Raw genomic sequence first — 23,429 nt, 5'->3', positions numbered from 1 at the left:
TAGAAGTAACTTTTACTAACTACAAACAAATGTTCTAAATGTTCAGCAATGCCTGTTATAAACTAATGGATTTTATAAATAATTAAGAAAACTAAAGATGTAAATTATTAGGAAGCATCTTATTGCTTTTAAACTGCTTTGTTTATTAAGCAATATAACAATAATTTGAATAATAACTTAAAGATCTTATGGCAAATAGCAACACACTCGAATTTGGCTACTTGCCATACTACATTGAGTTAAAATGCTATGTCACATGAAATGGCAATACTTGCCATGTCATATGAATTACATAATACATGGAAGAGTTATGCAAATGAAGCAAACAAAAAAAGTTTGGAAAATCTTCACTAAAAATGGTTTCTAACACGAATAAGCAGAATTGTTGTACATAAAAAAAAAAATTAAAAAAAAAACTTATCCCATATTTTTACTGCAAGGAATAGCAACTGCTCAAGATAATTTTTTTTTTTTTTTTTTTTTTTTCCCAGATGGCAATATTTTAAAGTATGTAAGCTAAAATACAGTCACCTCCGGATTAACCGAGTAGCATATTTACTAACCCCAGTTCTTTAAAAAAAAAATAATAATAATAGGAAAATTACCATCACAGATACCAAACTACCAGCATTTATATATTTAAAAAAAAAAAAAAAAAAAAAAAAACTGACCATAGAAAATATAGAAAGAAAAAATGCTTGGGATAACAGAAGAAATAACAGATGATGCTTTCTAAGTGAACATTGCCAAAAACACCAACTTTTTACAAAAAGCAGTTTAAAGCAATAAGTTTGAATTCAGTTACATTGTTCAAGTTCTCTTGTAAATATTAGTCTTTAAAATGATTTATAATTTATTTTCTTCATTTCCAATTTATAATTCTTTGATTATTTACAGTGATTCTCTATTCCTGATCATCAATTTGTTTTGAATGCTGATTAACTTTACATAACTGAACGAACTTATTTTACATATTAAAGTATTTGAAATTACAGATAAATCTTTAACTGCAATATGAGTTATTCTTCTTTTATGTGTTTTCTTAATCGCCCTCAATTTACCACAAATATGAGTTAAACATGAATGCCATCCCTAGTAAATTAAAAGCTGACTGTAAGTTATCATTATTGCTATTAGTAATCGCGTGAAAATATTTATAATAATCCATAAAATATAGATATTTTACAAAAACAGCTTATGGAAAAATGGTTAAGCCCTTGTATTTACAAGTGTTAGCATTTTCCCTCATTTTATATTCCTATAGGTTACATGTGAGAACTGATGACGTTTATATACAAGTATGTTATATTATTTGAAAATGGCAAGGCCATATAGGAATGCCTTCATGAAGACTTTCTTAGGAAAACTGGCTCATATTCATGCACATGGAGAAAACCAACCATGCAGCCAACCCATTTACCTGGGTTCCAATTATTTAGTATTCAACAGTCTTAACCAACTCAGCCACTGGTGGGGCATATAAGTATGTTTATAAGATGCATTAGTACTAAAAAACTCTCCTGAAACTGCTGCTCTGTTGTCAAAAATCAGCTGATTCATTAATTAACAGGGTTCATAGCCATATTTTAGTTAAAAAAATAAGCACCTATAAGCACTTTTCAAGCACATTTTAAGAAAAAAAATAAGCACCTGTCTAATTACATTATACACAACTGCATAACCTTAAAAATTAGACTTGTAATTTAAAATATGAGAAATGCAGTATTTATTAAGAGAGAATAAGCATTACCTCAACCATGGAAAATAATTGCTTTTTTTCTTTTAATTTGAAATAACAGTTCAATTTACAGAACTAGTTTACAATGAGAGAAAAAAAAACTATGCATAACTAAACTATATTACAAGATTTAATGACGAAATTTCAGTTCAAAATAGAGAAAATAAATAATTATAAGGCATATTTATTGAATTCGCTTGGAACCTAATAATAAATACAATTTATTTTTCCACTCATATTCATATTTAAATAATTTAAATCTAAATTCTGTACATTTTCTAAATTTTCATTGTATATCAGTTTTCCCTTAACAGATATTGCAAGCAAAGTAATTTAAGTAAAAAAGAGGAATATTTCTGAAATCAGAAGACAGAAATTTGCTTCACGCAATCGTTCTTTAACAGTAAAAGCTTAACTAACTTGCATACTTGGAAATTGGCGAATATTCGGACAGTCGAGCGTAACTTGAAAAAGAGGAGCGGAGGGGGGGCTAAATAATTTTCCGCTAAATAAGTGCTTTTGACATTTCGATATGTGCATCATATAAAAATAAACCAATGGAACTGAAAAATATTCTGCTTAGCAAGCACAGTAAAACTCTTTTAAGTGTTCATAAACAAATCTCGGACAGAACAGCAAAATTAATTATCTCTGCAAAATATCGCAAACGTTATTGCGCAATACGTGTGCCGTAATTCTACCCTATGTGATATTACGCAATCGGAATCAACAGCATCAAAATTAATTTAATTCTACCCTATGTGATATTACGCAATCGGAATCAACAGCTGCGGGTATTGGGAGAATAAAGAAGTAAATAACTGGGGTGTTTTTCATTCTAATTTTCAACAGACGGCGTTAAATTTCCCGAATAAAATCATTCTTCGCTTGGGTTGGTAGACCGCAGAACTTTTAGTCCTATTCAATCCAGATTGGAAAGTAACAAAAAAAAAAAAAAAAAAAAATAGTCCGTTGCTTGTTTTACAGCGAACTGTAACAGTTTCAATATTCAAGATTTTGCGGAGAAAGGAGAGAACCTCCCAATATTCGTACTGTATAATGTATTGGTGAAAAAAACGCAATCGGAATCAACAGCTGCCGGTGTTGGGAGAATAAAGAACTAAATAACTGGGGTGTTTTTCATTCAAATTTTCAACAGACGGCGTTAAATTTCCGGAATATAATCATTCTTCACTTGGGTTCATAGACCGCAGAACTTTTAGTCCTATTCAATCCAGATTGGTGTGTGTTTGTGATTATGGCAAAGCCTCGAGGGCTATCTGCCTAAGGGGAAGGATGCCTTTGTGGAGGACTTTCTAAGGGAACTGGCTCGTATACACATTACACATGGGGAAAACCACGAAAACGGCCATGCAGCCAGCCCGTTCGCGAGTTTCAAACCTCGGACCGAACTACCAGCGTTCAGCAACTTTACCGCTTGGCCGCTGGTGGACCAATCCAGATTGGAAACTGGAGGAAAAAAAAAAAAAAGGTCTGTTGCTTGTTTTGCAGCAAACTGTATCAGTTTCAATATTCGAGATTTTGCGGAGAAAGGGGAGTACCTCCCAATCTTCGTACTGTATAATGTATTGGCCAAAAAAATGAAATTAATTTGACTATTCGATTACTTTCCCTTTATTTAAGCTATTCCGAATATTATTTCTTAGAAAGCTAATCTGTGTTAAAACACAACCATTTTTGGAAGTTTACTACTTACTGCAACTAGGTTATTATAAACATTCATACATATGCTCATATTATAAGCATAATGATCATAATAAACACAAATATGAACTGACCAAGTGGAGTGAGAATGCAAATTATTAAGATCTTGATAGAAATTCACACACGTTTAGTATTTGGGTGGGCGGAAAAGAATGCCGAACGTACCGGAATTTTCTACTGCTTTCGCAATTCTTTGACCAACGACGGGCACCTGTATGTACTCTTCGTGCACACCAAAGATTATGTTAATGCAGAGAAACACGTTTAGTATTTGGGTGGGCGGAAAAAAATGCCGAATGTACCGGAATTTTCTACTGCTTTCGCAATTCTTTGACCAACGACGGGCACCTGTATGTACTCTTCGTGCACACCAAAGATTATGTTAATGCAGAGAAAGGGGGGAAAAGCTATTTCCGGGAGTATGATTTACCATCTGACATTCCATATTAGGAAGAAAATTTGCTTATTTAGCTTCGGCTTTGGTACGGGGAAAAATAGAGCATTCATAAAAAAGCACTAAAACAAAAAAATAAGGGCTTTAAAGAAAAAGTAAAGACCTATAAGGGCCTTTATATTTTATTTTCAAATATAAGGACTTATAAGCACTTATAAGGACCGCTACGAACCCTGATTAATGATAAAGAATGTGAAAGATGTCAACTTAAGGGAAAAGATGACTATGGAGGGAGACAGACCGATAGTTACATAACACAAAAAACTTCCAAACCGCTATGCATATAGGTAACTCAGATGCCACAAACTGAGCATAGGATTATACCTAATATTTCACATCTTGTATCCAGAATACAAATATTAATATTTCATACTTTCTGTCACTCTAAGAAAAACATTGGACTTACAAAACAAATGGAATATTTTAGTCATTTGCCTTCAAAATGAAGTATATTAAAAATGAAACAATAATGAACTACTTATAGATTTTAAATAGGAAATAAGAGACTGTTCTAAAATCTAAAATAATAATAATAATAATTAAACATTACCTTTTGAAGTTTATCTTCAATAGCAGTTGCACCCAAAAGAGTAAGATTCTGTTAAAATAAATATTTGTATAACACTGAAACTGAAAATACTCAACAATTATAATAAAGAATTAAGGTACATTTCAGAAAATTTCAAAATTCTTTTATAGTAAAAATTTTGATAATCATGAAACAATGCAACACTTGAAGAAAATAGTTTATAATATTTTTTGAGGGAGGGGGGAATTTTACATAATTACCAACAAATAAGCAAAAATTTAACTTTTAACTGCAGTCAATGATCACATTTTTGCTTGTTTGAGAAAAATAATTATGTTGAAATTTTTTCCTCTCTTTCTTTATTTCCTTTCCCCCCCTTCCATTTTATTTCTTTTTTATTTTTATTTATATATTTATTTATTTGCAAGCATTCAAACCTGATTCATGATTAACACTCTCCCTTAATTTTCTACACCATATTGTTGGTTGCTGCAAGAGATTCCGTATGTTTTAATCTTTGGGCTTTCAATTTAAATTCTGTCAAGTGAAATTATTCAATTACAAGGCGACCACAGTGCCATCTAACATAAGTTCCATAGTAGGCTAAGTAGTCAAATTTATCGCTTGGACTGCGAAGTGTTTGCTTTTACATACATGAGTATTTAATTTTCAGTTTTCACTTTCCTCCTCAAATATCAACAGAATCTGAAAATATGCAGAAATGTTTTGATATAGGCATCCATATTCCTCCCAATTTAAATGTTAAAAGGTGCTGCACTGTATGCAGGGTTCGTACACATTTCCTTACATGAAAATTAAGGACTTTTAAGGACCATCAAAGAAAAGGACCTATCAGCAAACAAAAAAACGAATAGAATAAAGCAATTATCCATACAACCGACTTCATGCTTGTAATTTCACTTTAAGAAACTAACAGAAGTGTGTATTATGCACTATTATTAAATTCAATTTAATACTTACCATAAACAATTTTGAAAATTAAACTAACTCCCTACAAGTTATGAAGCAGATAACATTAAATTAGGAACATAATTTCTTGAAAAACATGTATAAGTATATTTTACACTAATAACAGTCACTATTTTATTAGAGATTTACATGATTATTATTTAACTTATTTGATATTTATTTAAACACAGTCAACTACTAGTATAATCACAATGTAAGAATATTTTGCAGATTAAAATAACTGATTTGTAAACATACAATTTATTTCCTTGGTTTTTTGAAAGATACTAGAATAATAAACTGTACACTAAAAGATACAAAACATTTGTGCTTTTTTTAAATCTGAAATCTTTTCAGCTATTTTAACATCTAATTTATTTATGTCTATTTCCTTTTCTTTAACTATTCTTCCAAGTTCATTTGCTTTGATAAACAAATCAATGTTCCTGCTAGTCTCAGCTTCATCTGCTAAAGCATCTACTTCTTCATTAATATCTTTAATGTCCCTTTGAAGAAATTTTTTCTTCTGCTTCATATAATCAATTTCTTCCTCAAAAATATTTCTTTTCCTCTTTGAATTTTCAGATTTAGTTAAAGATTTTTGTTCTTCTAAATACTGCATATATTTAGACCTTGCAGAAGCTGCTGCTGATCTCATTTCTTTATTAATTTCGATATTAAGAACACCTCCAGAAAATTTTATGTAATCAAATACTGTGCGTTGAAAAATGTATGATGAGTCACTTAAATTTTCAATTTCAATTGCTTTATTTACAGAGAAGCCCCTTTCCACAGAGGCCTGTTCATGTGACAAGATAAGAATACTTGTCACAGTGAATACTTGAATAGTGAAAGTACATATATATATATATATATATATATACATACAGTACAAAGTCCGAGACCCGGACATCCAATATCTGGAATGATCTAAAATCCGGACCTCAAAGCCACCACCAACCAATTGTTTAGGGCTTTTTTGAAGGGAAGGGGTATGCTTTACGCATGCGCATTAGGTTTTTTTCCTCATCATAAAAAAACAAGCCGGAAATTCCGATTCTTAATCTCAGTTTGGCGCTAAATAAAATATCTCATTATTGAAGAAATAATTATTTTAGCATAAATTTGTGTGATTAGTAATTTGACTCCATAGCTGCATATCTGCTTGGCATAATCTCAAACTGAAACTTTTGTTAATTTTACACCAACTAATATTTTATATCCTTGATGCCGAAATCACGAATCATTATTTATTGTATTTTGCTTTCATCACCGCATGTTTATCAACGGATGACAAATTGAGTGATGACTCATGCAGCGACACCAAATAACAGAGTATTATCCGATTACAGATTTAAGTTTAATGCGCTAAAATGTTGACAAGGGGAGATTTAGCAGAAATTTCTTACCTTATGCTAAAAATAGATTTTGTTAATGATACTCATAGGACAAACGATTATATTTAGTGCTATTTGAATTAAGAATAACTGATTTGTTATTCACATAAAGCCAGAACCAGCGCCAGAGCTCGCATGGCCGCACCAGGCGGCAGAATTTAGGGAAGTTAAACAGAAGTTTTTCATTGCGATGACAATGCCCAATCATCAATCAATTAACGGAGGGCGAAATCTGTAGTATGGTTCTAAATCCAGAAAATACAGCTACCGATAGTGAAGAAGGTAACAGAGAGGTTACTGAAAGAGAAAAAATTTTGATTGACAAGTTATTCGGAATTCTCGACACAGCAATTACAGGACTTGAACAATGGAACTTAATAACTGAACAAGAAATTATACGTCTATAGTATTAGTCCAAAGTATTAGCAGAGAAAACAAATCAAACAACTCACATTGAAAGAAATGTTTAATAAAGTAAACATATAAATATTAAGCTCTTTTCTTTTGTAAATTTTGATACCCTTTAAATCATAAATGCTTCATTATTTCATAAATCACGATTTCATATTTTCAATTTTATAATTTCTACGTGCCATCTTAGTAGATTTAAAATGATCTAATATCTGGAAAAATCTCAAATCTGGGATCGCCGAAGTCCCGACGAGTCCAGACCTCGGACTTTGTACTGTATATATATATATATATATATATATATCCATATTATATATATATATATATAAAATACAGAATGTATATATATATATATATCCGTATTATATATATATATAATACGGAATGTATATTTTCAGTTAAACTTCTACCCAATAACTTTAGTAATTCATGAAAGTTAATTTTGTGTCTAGTTAATTCAGGAAAATTAGTTTCAATTAGTTGTTTTCAGCTTTAAAAATATAAAAAATTTTTAATTAGTTAGTTACTTTCAACTAATAATTGTATTGCCATTAGCAAAAATAATGCATTACTATCAACAGCATAGGATTAAACCAAATACTTAATTGTCTATTGAAGCTTCAAAACGTATTTCCGAACTCCACTTTTTCTCGGCTAGCGTTACCGAATTTGCCCTTGGCGACCTAAAATCGAAATGGAGCCAACAGATTTCCCGCGAAATCGATAACAGACCTCTGCAGAAATAAACTCATAATCCCGATATCCCATACATATAGTATGTGCAAAAGAGAATAAACTCCGTAGAAGGTGATAAAAAATTAATTTATGGCTTAATTGAAACAAACACAGAAATTAAGCTAAATAAAACCGTGTAAAAACAAATTGAAATGATGAAACGAAACTTAATTTTCATGTGAATTTTCAGCGCTGACTCTCCCATTCTAGAAATTTCAATATGTTTTAGACAAAGACCACATTTAAGGATTGCCATCCATCAATATCCAGTCTTTGTAATCAGCTTGATGAAGCCACAGTTTATTGAAAATGCACTTTACAGGCATCGCGTTCCTATTGGCGTCGGAAGGCTTGTGGCCTTCCAGGTTCGGATTGCTCTAATTTTGGCAAATATTTTCAGAATCCCCCCCCTTTTTTTTTTCTCGAGCACCTTCATCATCACTTTCGCCTCTTAAAGAACTTCCGGCTTCATGCTTTCGTCACAATCTGCCTAAATTTATGGATAACACCTGTTTCGAAAGATTGGGTGAATAGCTAATCAGACACTGATACTTTCATTCGGGTAGCTTTTTTTTTTTTTTTTTTTTTTTTTTTTTTAATCGTTTACAACGCAAATCCGCCAACAGATTGGTTAAGAGCCATGTAATTTTAATTCCATATTCATGAGAAATCGCAATTCACACTTAGAATGGCAATCATTAGAAATGATAAGAAATATCAAATGAGCAAAATTAAGGACCGTTTATTCATTTTGGCCAAAATTAAGGACTTTTAAGGACCAAAAATCATTTTTGAAAAATTAAAGACTTTTAAGGACCGTACGAACCCTGTGTATGCTACCACATCTCACAGGATGAAACCATTAATGCTATAATTGTTAGGTACTTGCTGATTCTGCAGCACATGAGAAGACATGTAAATAATCTGCTAGGACCTTTTGGCAACAAAATTTAGTTTTTCAATTTCTTGCGAATATTGCTTGGCAATCCCATTCTAAGTAACATTAAACAAAAAATTGTTTAATGTGATTTATCACTGCCTCGATATGAACTCTTAAGGCCTGTTTCCACTACTGCCGTACGAACGCGTTGCGTAAGTTGAAGACACACCTACAATTTCCACTGTCGCATATCCGTAGATTATTTTCTTTTTCTGCCACTATGTGTCACTGTAAGATTTTAGTGCCAATCAACCAGTTCGCGAGTTACGATGCTGAACATCTGAATTTTTCCGCTTAAGTGAGTATTGTTTATTTTGGATTTGATATAGATCCTGACGTAAAACGCAGAAAAGTTTTGTTTCTTTTACTCTTAAAGAAATGGTGCGGTTATGAAAGGAAATTTCGTGTTATTGGAATTTTTTTTTTTCTGCTTATGAACTGCCAAAGTAAAGTACACTAGAAATTTTTAGATAAGTAAGGTTATAAGGCATATTATGAACATAATTAATTGCATAGAAGCTGAAGTAAATTTAAAAAATTTCTTTGCGTTTCTAGAAGCCTTAAATATTAATGAAATAATATATATATTATTAAAACTAAAATGTACTGTTACTGAAAAAATACACAAATAAAACAAAAAAAGTTAAATGAATTAAAAAATAGTTGGACTCATCGAGACTTCGGCGATTCCGGATTATAGATCATCAGTTTAAATCTGGTAAGATGGCATGCAGAAATTATAAAAGTAAAAATATTAAACCGTAATTTATGAAATAAAGAACAATTATGATCTAAAGGGTATCAAAATTTACAAAAAAAAAAAAGCTTAATATTTATTTGTTTACTTTATTAAACATTTCTTTCAATGTAAGTTGTTTAAGTTGCTTCGTTTTTTATGTGATAATACATCCTCTTTAATTCTTTAAACAGACATAATTTCTTGTTCAGTTACAAAGTTCCATTGTTCAAGTCCTATAATTGCTGTGTCGAGAATGCAGACTAATTTGTCAATTGAAATTTTTTCGTTTTCAATAACCTCTGTCACTTTCTTTGCTATCGAAAGCGAATTATAATGACGAGGAATTTGATTTAAATCATATCAAAGATGGAGTACATCGAGATGAAATACTACATTTAATAAAGAATTATAAGCCAAATAAAATAAAAACATCTGCCCTGAAGATAAGGATAATGCTGACAGATCAACTTCCAATTCATTGCGCGGCGCCGCTGTGTTAAAGATAAACAAAGTTTAGATAAACAAACGTTAAATTTTAGATAAACAAAGGATATGCCTTTATCCATTTTTTGTAGCAATTCCACTTTTTGTTTAATGAACTTCGAAACATACTTTCGCTTTGTAGATCATTTACATATTAATAAATATATATCAGAAATTCTATTTGACATAATCAAAAGTTCAAGCTTACTTTTATAAAATTGCTCTAACAGTCTGCAAAATATAATAAGCCGGATTCAATTCGAAGATTAAGGAACAACGCAATCTGCAACATTAACTGAAATAAATAATTAAATAATTTTAGCTTAGCTTATACCGTCCGTTATACATTAAACGCACACTCGTAAACGTATTTTGCGCACGCGCAGAAGCGTGTTCTCAGCCGTAAAGGCCTTACGCGCATGCGTCAACGCGATGCATGCGCAGAAAGTTTGAAGCTTTGAGGTCTGGATTTTACGGATTATGGGTATCCGAATTAACGATTTGATTGTAATACATAAAATTTTAGCATCGATTTCTTGAGTTTTAATTTCTTCAGGGTCATAGCTGGATAATTTACTAGAAATCTCGTTTGTTTTAAAATGCACTATGGGCAGTCATATTTTATGCATAATTCTAAAAATTTTTAATTCATATCTCTTTTTAAAGAAGTTATAAAAATAAGCTTTTTCTCTTCATATATATATATATATATATACACACATTAGGTAAAGAAAATGGAAATATTTAATTAATTCCTGCACTTCTGCTGGACAGGACTGAATTTAAAAGCAATTATAATGTTTTATATACCTTAAAAAAAAATGTTTACGGCATTAATACTGTCTCATGTTAATTGTAGAGCTGGAAACATCTCTAAGTCTGAGCACATGAATGTACACTGCTCAAAAAAAAAAAAAAAAATGGGACAGTGCTATATCTCCCGTTCTACTGGGGCGATTCACGAAATTGAAATTCCGTTCTTCATGTCTCGAAAGCATGACTTAGGATATATATTAAATTTATATATAGCACTATTCTAACATAGGTATTTTGACACAAAATCAAACTTTTTCTGAAATAACATACCAATTTTTTTCCATATTTCGATTCTACGACTCAAATTATGCCAGAATACCAAATTTTGTAAAAATCATACGAGTAGTTTTTAAAATATTAGCTCTCAAAATTTGAGCTCCTCAATGTTAATTGAATTTGGCAAACATTTATTAATATCTCTTTTTTTATTAAACTTTTTTGATTTTTTCTCTCACATTTCGAAATTTAGGTTCATCCAAATAAAATTTACCATTTTTTATGTTTTATTTTTAAATTTCTATTTTTAAATAATTTTTATAAATTTCTAGAAAAAAAATTTGAATTATAACCTATAAAATTTTTACCATCATCTTAAAGTAGGTGTATTTTTAAGCATATCTGCAAAAAATGAGACTTTTTTATTCAAAATTTTCTAATATATACACGAATTTACATATTTTCGCGGACAAATTTTACGGAGAATTAATAATATGACATTTTTTCCCTCAATGATGCGTAATACTAGCTATTTTTTTTTAAATTATAGGTGATATTATTCAAATTTTTAACTATTTTTTTTAATTTCTCTCAATCTTTCCCCCCCCCATTTTTAATAAGAGTAAATTTTACCTTCGGCGGTTTATCGTCTGCTACTTTACTTCGTTTAAATCGAATTGTCTAAAACTGAGAATTTTTGTTTGATGTTTATTTGAATTTTATGAAAATATTTTACGACATTAACTGCATAATTTATTTCTAAACAAACTGTTGCTTATGAAGTGGCTGAAAGAGCGGCTGATACTATCATCCATATTTTTAAAGCACAGTATATTTTTATAGAAACATAGGATTTAGAATAATCATTTTTATAAAAGTCAAATTATGATATAAACATACAATCCTCTAGAAACTGAATTAATGAAAGTTCAATGGTTACGTAGAAATGATCTGCAGCTACATAATGGCTGAATAAGTCAGCAGATTCTGTGGACAAGTAAGAATAATTATATAAACGACACCCAACATTCTGGGTTCAATTAACAACGAGGATACGATGTTTATTAAATTTTTTATGTTTCATGATTAAAACATAAAAAATCAACTCATTTTTTATCCTAAAATGTATTTTTGTGCACAGCGTATTTTCATTATACCCTTAAAATTCTAATTTAGAATGTAATTGTCAAGAACTTAATCCTAATCATCAGTAATATAATAAGTAATTATTACGGTTATTAATAAATCCTTCTTATAAAGTAATTGCAAATATTTCAAAAAACTTCCTGTCTGAATGCAAACATTTTTCTATGCAAATATTTTTAATTCTATATTAATCAAGATTGCACACCATATTATTTATTTGCACTTCAATTCTTACCGTCAGTTCTAGTAGAAGCTACAAATCAATCATATTTAATTAAGGATTGGATTGGATTGGATTGGATTATTTAATTATGGCAAAGCACACGAGGGCTATCTGCCTAAAGGGAGGGATGCATTCGTGGAGGACTTTCTACGGAAAACTGGCTCGTATACACATTACACATGGAGAAAACCACAAAAACACCCATGCGGCCAGCCCGTTCACGGGATTTGAACCTCAAACCGAACTACCAGTGTTCAGCGTCTTTACCACTCGGCCGCTGGTGGGCTATTTAATTAAGGAATGATCAGCTAAGTTTAGAAACAGCATACCGTAACAACAATTCAATTATTGGCGCCGTATCTTTCATGTTACTCCCGATTGGCAAGCTACGTGATTTTTAATGAGTATTTGGGTTTTGCTAGTAACTTCACTTGGAAATCGCGCTTAAACTAGGTTAGTTGGTTATTTGAACATAGAAAGAACATGGGAGCTATTTGATTAAGATGCTTTTATAGAGAACCTATGTAAAGAGAACCTAGAAAACTACGAAAACCAACCATGCAGCCTGAGTTAGACTTCGCAACAAACAATTAGTGTTTAACAATCTTCAAATGCTAGGCAACTGGTGAGGCTCCAATTAAATCTCCAATTTAATATTTTATTTGCAAATATTCAAAATATTGTTGTATTCTTAGACACAAAAAGCAGAATTTAAGTTTTGTTAACTCGTTAGTAAACTAGCAAGCCATAGTGCAAATGAATATTCAATTTCTTACGTTTTTGGAAGATTAAAGAAGTTTTTAAATCCATTGATATTATGTTTGTCTTACAAGCTCTGGATCAAAACAATTCTGCAATTGCCAAAGTAGTTAACTTGTAAATGGCTGTGAATGAAGCAGATGACTTTTAATCTTACGTTTTCAGTCAGAAAACGTGTTCCAAATGTTTTGTATTGCATGACAATGCATGTTTTCATTATTCAATAACCAGTCGGAGAACCTCTTGTGTTCCAAAAATAAGTATGTGTACTCAATCGTCCTGCATGTTTTTCAAATTTGTCTTCTTGTGATTTTTTTTTTTTTCTTTCCCAAAAACACAAGTTGCCTCTCAAAGGAAAGTTTTTTGACATTGAAGAGACAAAAGGAGTATGACATCTACTTTTAGAGGCATGTCAAAAACAGATCTCTACAAGCCTTCTCTTCCATTACATGTTGTGCAGTCAGACAAAAAGTTGCATCAGCGTAAATTCTATAATCTATTTTTATTACACTCTGATTACTTTATTAACATACAGTGAATATATACTAAATCTTTTATTTCAGCTTAAGTAATTTGGAATTTTGGACGGAATTGTTGTCGAAACTAGGACTTAGAAGATTAAGTCAAATTAAATATTTCGATAACCCAATAAATTCAAGGTCGAAGTTTCAATATTTTATTTTCGGAGGGAGGGGAAATTTTTTCAGTTTTGGTCCATTATTATAAGTATATTTGCTTCAATTCTTTATTTTTCCATAAAAGTGAAAAATTTATGTATGGTATACATATAACATATAGCTTCAAATTAAAGTTTAATAATATACAGAGTAGTTATAATTAAAGTTCCACATTGAAATGGTCATAAAAGGAAAACTACTGGATCAAATTTTATCAAACTTGGAAATCGTGTAAAGGAGGTCATGGGAATTTATTTTCCGCGAAAAAAAGGAAGTTCGAAACCTCACCACCAGGGGGGGAAACGGCGCTGTATGCAATATTCTTAAACGAAATATGGGTCGAAATCTAACTTAACCTTTTGTTACACGGGTTTAATATGTTGTATACCCTTAAGAAACTTTGAAGTAGGCAAATTACCATTTAAAGGCCATAAATACGATAAATGTCGAGTGCACCATTCCTGTAAGTGAGAAATTTGTCCGTGAAAACCACGAATTAGCGATTAGAAAATGTGAGATCGCAAATCACTCTCACAAGTGCGTACAATCTGGAAATCCTTTTCTTACAGATCGCTAATTTGTAATTTTTTAAGCCTGAATTCGGCACTAAAACATGAAGATACTGATTCAAAATGCTTTTAATCGATTTGGGCCAAAGAAATTCCTCATTTTATCTATCTAGTTCTATTGCATTCTCCTACTGCATTCGATTGCATAGCAGTCATTCCAAACCGTTTAGTGTTGAATGACAGCTAGTTTTATAACTGAACCATTTTTCTCTGAAGAGCAGTCCACAGCTGGACCACTGCGATTGCAGCTCACTTAGAATCAATATTAAAATGTTTCGTGATACATGAACTGCAGTAACATGGCATTTTAGATACTACGATTTTTATGCAGGGCTGGGCCCCACCTCACGAGTGTCACACAGTTACTTAGGCAACATTTCACGAATGAACGTCTTATAAGCCAACACTTCCCCTCTTCCCACTAGACCTCAACCTCTGTGGCTTGGCTATGGAGTTATCTCAAAAGCACTGTTTATGGTGATAATCTAAATAATATGGCAGAAATGAAAAATGTGATACACTGACAACATACCTACTGATATGCTGAGAGCTGCTGTTGAGAATGCAACAACAGGATTTAACTTGCTTTCGGAAAATGCTGGACGCTACATCGAACATGCTTTGAGTGAGTGAGATTATGGCGCAAAACCAAAGATGATTATAGTGCGCCAAACACGAGATGGGGTGATCACAACTGATGAAATTAAAATACAATAAATAAAAACAAGTAGACAAATGTACCAAATCCAGAGGATTAAGTCATATAAAAACAAGTTAAAAGCACACATTTAAAATTCAAGACACAATCTTCAAAACAAATTAGATTACATAGTAAAAGCCAGTCTCTTTTAAATAATAAAATAAATTGCAATTGACCTCTCTTCCGATTAAACGGTCAAGAGATAAGTCACAGCTACTAAAATATTTCTGGCGAAGACTATTAAAACATGGACACTCAATTAAAATATGACAAACAGATAAACAAACATTACAATTAGAACAAACAGGCTCATTATCAGCTTTGAGAAGATAGCTATGTGTCACTCTAGTGTGACCAATGCTGAGGCGAGTCAAAAGGACTTCTTCCTTGCGATTTCCAGCAAAATCCCAATGCTCGATTCTAGGCTTTACATTTCTCAACTTGTTGTTAAGCTGAACATCCCAAATTTGCTGCCATTTTTCCGGATTTTCCCCTTGATGACACAGCAGATGTCTCTAAAAGGAATAAGGCAACTGGACAGTTCAACAGCAGATTTTGCCGCGATGTCTGCAAGCTCATTTCCCTTTATTCCCGTATGCCCGGAAACCCAGCAGTACAGGATTTCATATCCACGACTCGTCAAGTTTATATGTATTTTTAGAACATCCACTATTAAAGAATTTTGAGTGTTGGGAAAAGCTTCCAAAGATTTAAGAGCACTATACGAGTCTGTATAAATTATGAACTTTTTGTGGCACAGCTTTGAGATGTACAAAAGACCATAATAGATTGCAGTTAGTTCACATGTTAAAACTGAGAAACCATTGTGCAAACGTCTGCCCTCTATGTGATCTTGAAATACAAATGCCATCCCAACATGATCATTTGACTTGGATCCATCTGAATATATCGGATAATAACTGCTATATTTGTGCCTGTGCTCAGCGAAGAGTTGTCTATAAATGATCTCGTTGGTGCTTGCCTTGACGTGATGCTTGAAAACATCAAGAAGCTGAATCCGTGCATTTTCCCAAGGTGGGATTTCAAAATTCTGTACTGCTTGGGGATGCATATCAGAGAGGGAAAGTTCCTCAATGATAGGGCGAAGTCTTAAAGGAAAGGTAGGAACGCAGGATGGACGTGTTTCAAATAAAGTGTTACACTCATTATCAAGTAAGCACAGCTTATTGGGATGTTCAGGTTGGGATAAGATATTAAAATATTGTAAAAGGGACAATTGCTCACGCCTCAGATAAAGTGATGGTTCATTGGAGTCAACATACAGGCTCTGGACAGGAGAAATCCTGAAAGCTCCTGAACAAATCCGCAGAGCTTGATGATGAACAGGATCCAATTTTAACAATACTGATGATTGAGCGGATCCGTAAACCACTGAGCCATAGTCCAGTCTAGAGCGGACAAGCGCTCTGTAAATGCGAAGCATGAAGCAACGCTCTGCACTCCAGGAGGTGTTCGCCAATACTTTTAAAATATTTAGTGATTTTAAGCTCTTCTTTCTCAGGTTTAAAACATGAGAAAGGAAAGTCAATTTTTGGTCGAACGCCACTCCTAAAAATTTTACTTCGGACGCAGCTGGAATAATTGTACTATTCAGATATAACTCAGGCTCAGGATGCAGAGCTCGCTTCCTACAAAAGTGAACACACACAGTTTTCTGTTTGGAAAAAGTACAGCAAAATTTATGCCACAGTTAACTTTTAACATGTTATTTAATCAAAAGTAATATGGGCTGTAATATGTCCTTAAATCTGTATTTTGTATATTATAAGTACAGCACAAAGTAAACAAAGAGGATTTCTGTGTGCAAAATGTGTAATCTGTTTGTAATGTTCAATTTTGCTCTTTATTTAAGAGCTTTTAATTTATTTATCTGTTGTATCAAGTTATTTATCTGTCTTATATAACGAAGTTATGTACTATATAATCCAGTTATGTCTTATTTAAACAATTACATTGTTCAGAATCTATGTTGAATTGTTAAGAATAATGTTCAGCGTAATATGTTGCAAAGTATAGTGTATTAAGTGTAGCATTGAGTTGTAAATGTGCCTTAAGTACAGTGTAATGATCAATGCAATGCATATTATGAAATGTATATTGTAGCGAGTACGTGTAACAATGTGTTAACATGCGATGTAGCCAGGAAAATGTTTAATTTCACATGCAGAAAAATCTATATTTTGCCCTTGTATGGCCATGTACTTTGCCTTGTATTGTTTTCGGAGTGTAGCTTCAGATAGTTGCGGGTTCTGGACGATACCCGACTAGTCTATGTAAGCCGTCCAGGTGTCTGGACCTGCTCTCACCTGTCACCCGTTTGGAAAAAGTAAATCCCTGTTTGTTTGACCATTCTTGGATCTTATTCAGAGCCATCTGCAATTGCCTCTCTACGTATCTCATGTCTGTCCCTAGACAGCTAATCTTTAAATCATCATCATATAGAGATCCCAAGATGGTGAGAGGAAGTTCTTTTAATACAGAGTTTATTTTTAAACTAAACAGGGTTACACTAAGCACACAGCCTTGAGGCACACCCTCTTCCTGTTCAAAAACATCTGACAAAACAGAGCCAATTCTTACTTGAAAAGTTCTATTGTTCAAGAAATTTTGAATGAAAATTGGTAGGTTGCCGCAGAAGCCACCCTCGTGAAGATCCCGAAGTATACTGTATCTCCATGCTTTATCATAAGCTTTCTCAATGTCGAAGAATATTGACACAAGATGACTTCTTCTGACAAAAGCCTTTCGAATGGATGTCTCTAAAAGGAGCATGTTATCTACGGTCGCTCTCCCCTTTCGAAAACCGCTTTGATAAGGTGATATAATATTATTTTTTTCTAAGAAGTAGACTAGGCGGCTGTTTACCATCTTTTCAAACAGTTTGCATACGCAACTGGTAAGAGCAATTGGCTGATAGTTGGAGGGATTTCTTGGATCTTTCCCTGGCTTAGCAATAGGAATTACAACAGCTCTTCTCCATGCACTGGGAAAGGTATGCTCCTTCCACACTCTATTGTAAAGAGTTAGAAGGGCATTCAGTGACTTATAGGAAAGATGTTTTAGCATTTCGTAATTCACGCCATAAAGACCCAGAGAAGACCTATGTGTCTGTAACAAAGCTCTCTTTAACTCTAGCACAGTAAAATCTCTATTATAAGGCTCAAAGTTGGAAGAGTTGAAAGCGATGGGATTTTTCTCAGAGCGTTGCTTGATAGAAAGAAATGCAGGTGAGTAATTTCGGCTGGAAGAAACGGCAGCAAATGTCTTACCAATGGTATTCGCAATTTCTTCTATAGAGTTAATCACTCGGCCATCTTTTTCCAAAAAGGAAAGTGAGTGGTCTTTATATATCCCGCATGCTTTTCTGACTCTCTCCCAAACCCACTTACTAGGCATACAGGATGTTATTGATGACACATACGAAATCCAGGAATCCCTCTGGCTCTGCCTCTTTACTTTTCGTGCATTTGCTTTGGCTCTTTTAAATGCCATCAGGTTTCGCAGAGTTGGGTATCTACGAAAAATTCCCCATGCTTTTTTCTGTTTTTTCAGTGCTTCATGACAGTCGCAATTCCACCACGGTTTCGAATATTTTATTATTTTTCCTGATGTTCTGGGAATGGCGAGCATAGCTGCCTGAGTAATAGCAGTTGTAACTGCTTCCACTGCATCATAGATAAGCACATCTTCTACCATGTTCTGTGTGAGCTCTGCAGAGGAAGAGAAGAGTTCCCAGTCTGCCCTATCCAGTATGAACCGAGGGAGTCTCGACATGGGGTTCGCTCCTCTTCGTGCAAGAGATAAAAGAATGGGATAATGATCGCTGATGTACAGATCACTTTCAACACTAAAATTGAAAATGGCAATAGAGATGGTGAACAGATGGCTAGATCAAGAGCGTGAAATGTCCTTGTCAGTTCATGGAAGTAAGTGTCCTGCCCATTATTCAGGATACAAAGGCAATGGTCTTCAATTACATGCTCAGTTTGTCTTCCTCATGAATTGGTGTCTTTGCTTTCCGACAACAGACTATGGCCATTAAAATCACCCATTATGATAAAAGGCTCAGGCAGCTGAGCCACAAGGTCATTTAAATCCCGCTGATGAATGTGTTCATTAGGAGGCAAATAAAGAGAAATGATTAAACTACAATATGAAAATTTACTTGTACAGCGACAACTTGGAGAGATGTCGTCAAAGGAAGGAAACTTGAGGGATAGTCCAGTGAGGTGAGGAGACATACCCCTCCACTGACACGCTCACCTGCAAGGTTATCCTTCCTGACGAGAGAAAACCTCCGAAGTTTTGCATGTTGATCTGGTTTCAGATTTGTCTCTTGTATTGCCAAGCACACAGGATGATCAGCATTTACTATAGCTTTGATGTCAAGCAAATTTCGGCGGAAGCCGCGACAGTTCCATGAGACGAGGGTGGCCATTATGATTGATGTTTGTTCCTTCTGTGTTGCTTTTTAGTTTTCCGCGGAAGTAGATGCTCGGGAACTTCCATTCCCTCCTCCACTTTTATACTGTCTGAATCTAGAGATTCAGAATTCGTATCATCTACAGAACTATTGCTTCGGCTTCTATTTTTGGATATTATTTTTGGAGGCACAGTTTCTGGTTTGCTCAAGATTGTTATTTCTTTATTTTGCATGACATGGGTTGGATTTTCCTTTTTCTTGCTTGCAGGCTGCTGGGTTTTTATTTGGTGGAGTCTGTGTACTTATGGAAGTTTGAGTGGCTATAGTGCGTGTTGATTTAACAGCGCAGGCATATGATTTGTTTGATTGAGGCTGTGTGCATTGAACTTGTCTCCTGGCTTCGGCATATGAAATGTTCCTAGAAACTTTTATGGTCTGAACTTCCTTTTCTAATTTCCATTTTGGACAGGAACGGGAAAATGCTGGATGGTTGCCCTTGCAATTAATACACAGTGCTGCAGCGGTGCAATTATTGCTATTGTGGCCAACCGACGAACAGCGAGCACACGTCAGAGTCCCACGACAGGACATCTTGGAATGGCCAAAACGCTGGCACTGGAAGCATCGCATGGAGTTTGGAATATAAGGTCTGACGGGGCAATTTAGATATCCAGCCTTAATATTCTTCGGCAGATCAGGCGATTTGAAGGTCAGGATCACGTGTTTTGTGTCAATCAACTGACCTTCCTTACACATCTTGATTCACTTGGCAGCATAAACCTTTTGATCAGCTAACTCGGAGACGAACTCTTTTTCTAAAACACACAGAAGGTCGCTTTCCGAGATTACGCCTCTACAGAAATTAAGTGTTCTGTGCGCTAATACAGTTATAGATAACTGTGTAAGTTTGGTTTGTCGTAAAAGTGAAGCTGACTGGGTGGCTGAAACGGTATCAATAAGCAGGTCTCCAGAACAGAGACGCTTTATGTTCTTTGGCTCACATATGCAGGAATGAATGTATTTGTTTATCAGGAAAGGAGACATCTTTTTTTAATTCTTCAGAGGCACTGGAAACAACAACAAAGCGAGGATATTCAGTAGTTTCTTTGGCATTTGCATCGGTACGAATTTTCTTGCTCACAGATTTGTCGATGATTTCAATATCTTGATTCATGTCATTTGATTCTGGTTTTTTTAAAATAAAAAGGAAAGCCATGATTGAAAAATATAAGATTCGGGTCCGACGGCCCCGATCACCACGGAGCCCAACAAGGGAACACAGATTCCTGTGTTAGGGCTAGCCGGACCTATACGCAAACTGAAGCCCCACAGTCGGCTTTCCCGAAAGCAGGTACTCCCGAGAGCTTGACCCCAAGCCACTGACACAAGGACTAGTGACCAGCCGATTGACACCCGCAAGGACGACTAAGGTGCCTCCCGTTTAGCTGAAGCAGAGGCCAAAGCAGAGTGTTGGGGACAGTACCTCACCCCTCAACTACCAGGACCCTCCTTTCCAGCGACACGGGTCTCCACACACGGCAAACACGTGGGCAGTTTTCTCGCCACTTGAAAACTAGAGACACGAGCTGTTCCAGTCTCTCGTGACGAACCCCAAACTCCGAAGAGAGAAGAGAAGGGAAAAAGTTCCAGCCAAGAGGAGATGAGACAGAAAAGAGGATAGATCACTGGGGCTCCAGGATCGTGACACCCGTCTAACCAAGAAGATGATCCCCTGAAGGGCTAGGGTACCTCGGGATTGCCACACCCATACTCTGAGGGAGAACATGCTTTGTAACACGTTTCGGAAAATATTAAACACATTTTAAACAGATGTTTTCATGTCTTATTTCATTTAACAATATTGTATACAGTGCCATTTTTACCCTGGTGGTAAGTTTTTTAACTCTTTTTTTTTTTTTTTTTTTTTTTTTCCGTGGAAAATAAATTTCCATAACCTCCTTTACAGGATTCCCAAGTTTGATAACATTTTGTCCGGTAGTTTTTCTTTTATGACTATTTCAAATTGAAACTTTAATTATAATCACCATGTAAATTAAACTTTAAAAGTTTGACAGTTTGGTTCAAGTCCCAGCTTTAAAAATATATATATAAATATAATCTTTTATATTAATCCTCTTAGAAAGAATGTTTTAAGAAGCTAATTTTATTCTCACGTTATAGATTGTATATAAAATTTAAAAAAAAAAAAAAAAAAAAAAAACATGATCTCTAATATGATTTAGATTGTTTCAGCCGATATAAGAATCGGGTCACTCGGTGGTACAGAATAAACCCTGCTGGACTGTTTTATTTCTTTGTCATTTAGCAAAAATCTTTTAATTAAAATATTTATCCTTTGGACTTCAATTTAAACTTTATTTATAGTTAAAATGACTAGAAAATGAAAAGCTGTCTTCAGCTGAAACGCAATTCATGTAATTGATATTTTAAAAAAAATTACAAGAATTCAAAATTTATAAAAGTCTAGCAATCGAAAGATCTTAATTTTCTTGTGTGAACACTGAAAATAACTGTAGAAGGAAAGAAGGAAATTAGGGAGAAAAGTAAGCAAAACTTTGCACGGAAATTTGGCTGTCTAACATACCAAGATGTTTCAAAAAGGTGTACGCTTTTGAATATACTTTCAGGATACTTTAAAGAATTTAATTGTTCAAAGAGAAAACACTTGGACGCGTACACCAGCAAATACCATCAATTGAGCTTGTGTTAACAGAAAAGACAAAAACGATATCATTGCAGATTAAAGTGAAGAGCGACTGGTTTTAGACTATATGGTTGTAAAAATTTAAATTACATTATAGAACACCATATCGTATCATAAATGGAGAATCCCATGATTTCTCAGTCGAATTATATGAAGATTCAGCAACATATCCAGTGATGAATGTGGATTTCTCCTATAGACCTTGTTTTTATCTCCTGATGAAACAGCGGCCGAGCGGTAAAGTCGCTGAACACTGGTAGTTCAGTTTGAGGTTCGAATTCCGCGAACTGGCTGGCTGTATGGGCGTTTTCGTGGTTTTCCCGATGTGTAAAGTAAAATGTTTAGCCTCTAAAGACTGATAATGGCTCTGACGAAATATTTCATGAAGAACTTTCTAACGGAAACCAGCTGTCATACACGGTACACCTGAGAAAATCCACAAAAACGCCCATGCAACCAGCTCGTTTACCGGGATTCGAAACCCGGAGTGAACTACCAGTGTTCAGCGACTTTACTGCTCGGCCGCTTGTGGGCCTTTATGAAATGGAAGGCGATAACTTTATTTAAAATGATTGTCAGAAATATCAAGATATTTCGAAAAGTTGGATGCTTTTTAATATACTTGCAGAATGCCTAAAGAAAAAGAGCAGGAATGAAGTAGAATGCCTGAAAAAAAAGAGAAAAAAAAAAAAAACATTTTTCGTAAAATTTAGTATTAGTATTTTTTTTAAATTTAAAACCTTTTAATCTTATGATATTTGATTCTTGCGATTTCATAAATAAAATATTAGACTAAAATATGAATAACATTTTAAGAAACCAAATGTAGGATAAAATTGCATAAAGCAATGGGCACAATGATAAAACTGTTTAAAGCAGTGTATGCAAGTCATCCTAAGTTAAAATGTCGGTTATACATCTCTCTTATTTATATATATCTTTTCTGAACGGAACATTGAAAGGCATGTTAACTGTGCTTTACTGTATTTTCTCTTTTAATATATGCAGTTTTCAAACGCTTCATAGTCTGTGTT

At 33.8% G+C, this 23,429-nt stretch overlaps 1 protein-coding gene across 1 annotated transcript in view; it reads right to left on the bottom strand.

The window, feature by feature from the left end:
* ATP8A (ATPase phospholipid transporting 8A1) overlaps positions 1 to 23,429 on the bottom strand; it is a 242,488-nt gene that overhangs the window by 113,954 nt on the left and 105,105 nt on the right. The window contains exon 23 of the mRNA XM_085821693.1: positions 4,468 to 4,515. Within this exon, the coding sequence (XP_085677819.1) occupies positions 4,468 to 4,515 (48 nt within the window). The remainder of the gene's footprint in view (positions 1 to 4,467; positions 4,516 to 23,429) is intronic.

The sequence above is a fragment of the Stegodyphus dumicola genome, chromosome 1 (assembly GCF_044657685.1).
Source record: "Stegodyphus dumicola isolate Sdum_Otavi_A_Nest chromosome 1, ASM4465768v1".
Taxonomy (NCBI): domain Eukaryota; kingdom Metazoa; phylum Arthropoda; class Arachnida; order Araneae; family Eresidae; genus Stegodyphus; species Stegodyphus dumicola.
This window is presented reverse-complemented; position numbering and strand designations above follow the sequence as displayed.